Here is a 5673-nt window from a genome sequence, read left to right as displayed (position 1 = left end):
GATGCGTAAAGAACATGTTAAATGATGGTCCTAACATGTGGATACAATCTGTTTTAGTTTTAAAGGTATAAAAATTTGCATGTTCTTAGTTTTTTAACCAGAAGATACATAAAGTGCACCATAATGGCATTTTCTTGGATGAACACTTTTTTACTTGTCTGAACCTTAGCAATTTGTTCAACAACACTTTAAGCCGAAGTTCCTCCTTATAGGCACTTCAAGGAAAGATTATGAATCATTTTTGACGATGCAGAACCAATAAATGCCATAAAACATGTCGTAAGATAAGAACAAAGGGCTGTAAAAGATGTAATTTTATGTGGCTGCACTTGGAACTGTAAACACGTAGGATGTTGGAATGATTGGCTACATTGGGGGAGCAAGCCCATGTAGAGTTAAACGTCAAACAGCTAGGTTAATTCGTGCACTACAGAAGGAAAGTTAAGGGTAAAGATTCATGAGATTTCATAAAGATGAGCTTTTTATTTTATTTTTTATTTTTTTAGATATAGAGTTATTGGAAAGGAAGGGGGCGATATTACAGGATTAACTTCTAATTAACTCTAGTTTTAATTTCATTGATTTTTCTATTGCAAGCTGCAGCCATAATCTGTATATCTACTCCCTCGACCCCCCGAAAAGCATAAGTCATGAAAATAGAAAAAATTTGATTGGAAGAGAAGATATTGTTGGAATCAAATCAATCAACATCTGCTTTGCCTTAGGATAGACCATTCGCCTGTTAATTATTTATTTGTACAAAGTAAGATTTTCTTCCTTCCCAAAGAATTGATGAGATCTTTTTTGTAAATTTGATATGAAAACAAAAATACTTTTCTATGAGAAGCAAACTGGTTTGCTACTCTATAAGAAGGGGGGCATGTCCATGAGAACAAACAGGTTAGCCTTGCACTTGCACACCTGCATTATTTGCCTCCATTCTCAAAGATCAACCAATGAAGATCCAAGCCATGAAACCAATTAAAACAACAAAAAATGTTGAAAATATTTCGAGCAGTACAGAAGAAGAGCAACCTCTGAGTCCAGTGGCTCGAATGTTTCATGAATCCGACTCCACCGTGTACATCATTGTCATCATCGGCTTCGAGACCCAACTCAATCCGGAAGTTATTAAAGCAAACTTGGGGCACACTTTGCTCTCGCAACCTCGTTTCTGTAGTTTGCAGGCAAGTTCTGTTTCCTTTCTTCCTTTCTTTTTTATCAATACGCCAGCATCTTTAAAATATTCCAAGCAGTTACGAAGTGTACCCTGTGGTTACGAAGAAGGAGCAAGCTCTAATCGTACGTGTTTTGTGTAATTCAACTTCATGGTATATATATGTGTACACTAATACTAATTTACAATTAATAATCTCTCTTACATTTTCTTATTGTAAGACGGGATCGGTATTAAAAATCATTCTCTTTTTTGAAAGCAAAATTGTCGCAATAAAAACTTCTGATTTTTAATGACAAAAATTGATGGAACAGCTTCCAGATGAGAAACGTGGTGGCGAGCTCAAATGGGTTAGAACAGAGGTTGACTTGGACAACCATGTCAAAGTCCCTACACTTGACCCAAACATGGACTCTCCTGATATGTTCGTGGAAGATTACGTCTCTAATTTGAGCAAAACAGGGATTAGCATGTCAATACCTATGTGGGATCTCCATCTCCTCAATATCAAAACCTCTGATGCTGAATCCGTAGGCGTTCTCCGAGTCCACCACTCTCTCGGTGATGGCACGTCTCTCATGACACTTTTCATGTCTTGTACCCGCAAACTGTCTGATCCTGAGGCACTTCCGTCCCTTCCAATGAACAAGAAAATGAAACATGGCGGTTCTAGTGGAGGGCTTCTCCAATATTTCATCAAGCTTTTTTCTGTGTTGCTGATATATTGGAATACTTTTGTTGATGTTGTAATGTTTTTTATCACAACTTTCTATTTGGATGATACGAAAACGCCCCTCAAAGGTCCATTAGGCGTTGCATCTACTCCACGGCGGATTGTTCATCGAACTTTGAATTTGGAGGATGTTAAGCTGGTCAAGAATGCCATGAATGCTGTAAGCCAATTACTGAATATCAATCTGTCCACGCTGTAGATGTTTTACTTATTCTCTCCTAGTATTAAAAACAAAAGTGTTGATTTATGTTTCGAAAGAAAATTCACGGGAAAATTTGCATTACTGATCTCAAGAACTCGTTACTTTTTGTTGTTGTTATTTTTTCCAGACAGTCAATGATGTGATGGTGGGAGTCACAGAAGCAGCTCTATCTCGAAATCTCAATAGAAAATACGGTAAGAAATTTCTGAAATTAAATTTAATGCCAACTTTACTTCGGTGTAAAGTTTTAGCCTATGTTCTTCAAAGACAATAAATACGCTTGCAGCTATATCTAAAACAATTTTCTAAAATATGCTCTTAGCTAGACTACACGTTTAAGTAATCTGATAGAATCTAAATTAGTTGTTTAATTTGCTAGATTAAACAATTTTCTGAACTAATTCTTTATTCGGCAGGTAAAATAAAGAAGGAGGCAGGAGAGGCAGAAGGGCATAACAATCTTCCTAAGAACATTCGTCTAAGAGCAACTCATTTCGTGAATTTAAGGCCATATCTAGTAAAAGAAGTGAGTAAAACAACTTCTTTGCCTTTTTTCTGTTTGGGAGCTAGTGCTTTGCTCCATTGATTTCATGTTCTCTGTTTCGCCTTGAGGGTTTCTTTTTGCTCCCTTGGTGTATCCTTTAAATTGTACCCTTTTTACGACAAAATTGTACGAAAAAATATAGAAATATAATGAATTACTATATCACATGATCCACTATTTATAACCAAAGTAAAAGTTCATAATATATGGAAACTTCTGTTTATTTAAAGAATTATTTAAAGTTCAATCTTTCGTAATCCTTTATATCTTGTTTTGGTATATTGGTTAAATCTAAAATACTGTGTTTAAATTGAATGAACTTAATTACTTGTTCTCTCTTTTCTTTCATCTAATCTAAACAATAAATAAATAAACTTTTGTTTAATAATGGATTGGTAGACAGTGTTTAAGGATTCAAATAAAAAAAAAAAAAATCAGTCCCATCTCAAGCATTAATAATATTTAAGGATGTCTCATTTTTTGTGTATCTATTACTAACAAAGGATCGATTAATTATAATTTTTTTCATTTTCTTTAAATATAGGATGTTTCTGAAATGATAAAAAGTAGCAGCAAAGTGAAGTTGGGCAACCTGATCGGCTACGTTATCTTCCCCTTCACCATTGGATTACGAAAGGATGTATTGGATCATGTTCGAAGTGCTAAGGCAACAGGAAAGAGGAAGAAAGCTTCTCTTGAAGCATTATACACATATTTAATGGCAAAATTCTTTATCAAATTCTTCAGTGCTAAGGTACAATAAATCTGCTAGAACACTCGACCCTTTATTATAATTAGTAGAGCTATGCTGATGATCCATTTCTTCCTTGCGAGGCTTCAAATGTTTTTTCTAGTCTCATTTCCAGTATCAATAGTTGTATTGGGGCTAAAAATAAATAAATAAATCCTATTTATTGTCGCAGTGGGCAAGCTTTCCAACTCAAACTACATTGTGGTACTCAAACGTGCCTGGCCCTCAAGAAGAAGTCACTTGTTTCGGCCATCAAGTGTCCTACGTGGCTCCTACCTGCTATGGGCAACCTAATGTGAGTAACATCATATTTTGAATTTTATTTTTATTTAAAATATATATATTTTTTATTTTTTATGGTTGTTTTTAATATGTTTGTGTTAAAAATAATTTTTTTAAAATAAAAAATTATTTTAATAATTTTCTAATTAAAAAATATTTTAAACTGTTGCAACTATCACAATTCCAAGCATATACCTTCCGAGACACCAAAACTAAAATGGCTATTTGTTTTTATTTTATTTAAGTATTAATAAACTATATTTCTATATTGCCAAATAAGATGATCCTAGACAGAACTTTTTTACGTTTTTGAATGTCTCATTTCATTATTTTTCAGGCAAAACTTCATTTACTTAACAGAGTTCTATAATCATTAATAAAATTTGACTATTATAAAAAATAAAATGGTCCCCAGACGTGTGTTCTAAAATTTGAATTTAGAAAATTATATGTATAAACTATCATTAACGTGTGTTCTAAAATTTGAAAGACACAAATGAGATGCAATTAACCTCTAACTTGAAGCAGAAAGAGTCTCGTAAATTGATCGTTACTATTTTTAAGAATATCCTCAGTTTAATATTGTTATATATGTTTGGTTTCAGGCATTAATGTTTCATGTTGTGAGTTATGTCAACAAAATGAAAATCATCGTATCAGTTGACGAAGGGGTAGTTCCTGATCCTCATCAACTCTGCGATGATATGGAAGAATCTCTTAAGCTGATCAAAAACGCTGTCATAGAGCAAGGGCTGGTAGATTGTTATGATTACTAATTAAATGTTGCTATGATTAATGACAATAAATTATTGAATGCACCATTGTACTATTTATTCTTATAATTTATGTGATTTTCACTCGTGGTAACCCGAGTGTGAAGGAATATTATAATATAAGTATTTTAGATTATCACTTATTGAATATTGATAATTAGATGTATACTTAGTATATATCAGCCGTGGTATGCTAAGATAATTTTTAAAAATATAATAAAAAGTATAGAAAATTATTTAATATTATTATTATAGTCATTTCTGGTTAACTTTGAAATTTCTAGATGCTACTCCTTATCTACCTTCAATTTAAAATTAAATCATTTTAAAATTATCTTAATATGATCTAATCAACTTAACCAATCCATATACAAACCAACCAACTTGTAAAAAATATCTGATGTTCAAATTAAGAGAAAAGGAAAAAAAAAGTGACAAAACAACCTATCAACTCAACTCTTTACCTAGCCGAATTTAAAATTAAATGGTATGAGAGTTTCCTTGATATAACCCAATTAACTTTACTTGTCTAAGAACAACTTAGTTAATTGGTAAAAAACTATTGAGGATGAAATTGACATAACAAAAAATACCACAACTAGACTCCGTGCCCAACCTAGGTTTAATTTTAAACCATGAAGAAGTTGGCCCGATATTATTTGATTGACTTGGTCTGTCTAAATGCATCATGAACAACCATTAAAATAAAATAAAATTAAGGATGAAAGTAAGACTATAAAGAATGAAAAAAAATAAAAAATAAATAAAAAAGGAGAAAATAAGAGGGCACCTGCTTCACTATTCAAATGAACAATGAAGCAGGTGCATTGCAACCTAAATCTAATAATAAATATAGGTAATAAGTAATGTTTTGTTAATGTTTTGAGAAAATAAAATGAAGATAATTAAGATAAAGAATCTATGACAAATCACATGAGATAGGCACAAAGTTGTATTTGATATTGGTATATAAAATAAGGTAAATATCTCTAACAAATGAAAGACAAGATATAACAAAATATAGAAAAGCATGTTATACACTTGATATATATTACAATCAACTTGCAATGATTACAATAATAATAAATATCATTACATTGAATTTAATTTATAATTAGCCTTGGTTACTGCTGAGGCCAAATTATTTTTTTATATAAAAAATAATAATTAAATGTTAAAATGGAGTTAAAAAATGATATAACAACTGGTCA

The 5673-nt window shown here is 31.8% G+C and overlaps 1 protein-coding gene across 1 annotated transcript; it reads left to right on the top strand.

The window, feature by feature from the left end:
* Positions 1 to 815: 815 nt before the first annotated feature.
* On the top strand, positions 816 to 4605 carry LOC118061586 (wax ester synthase/diacylglycerol acyltransferase 11). The gene is made up of 7 exons (XM_035075081.2): positions 816 to 1187; positions 1492 to 2070; positions 2240 to 2306; positions 2529 to 2638; positions 3201 to 3410; positions 3580 to 3702; positions 4295 to 4605. The coding sequence occupies exons 1-7, from the start codon at positions 957 to 959 to the stop codon at positions 4463 to 4465; spliced, it is 1491 nt and encodes a 496-aa protein (XP_034930972.1). The 5' UTR covers positions 816 to 956; the 3' UTR covers positions 4466 to 4605.
* Positions 4606 to 5673: the final 1068 nt, after the last annotated feature.

Source organism: Populus alba, chromosome 10 (genome assembly GCF_005239225.2).
Source record: "Populus alba chromosome 10, ASM523922v2, whole genome shotgun sequence".
In the NCBI taxonomy this organism is placed as follows: domain Eukaryota; kingdom Viridiplantae; phylum Streptophyta; class Magnoliopsida; order Malpighiales; family Salicaceae; genus Populus; species Populus alba.
Note: the sequence above shows the minus strand (reverse complement) of the source record. Positions and strands in the feature narration are given on the sequence as shown.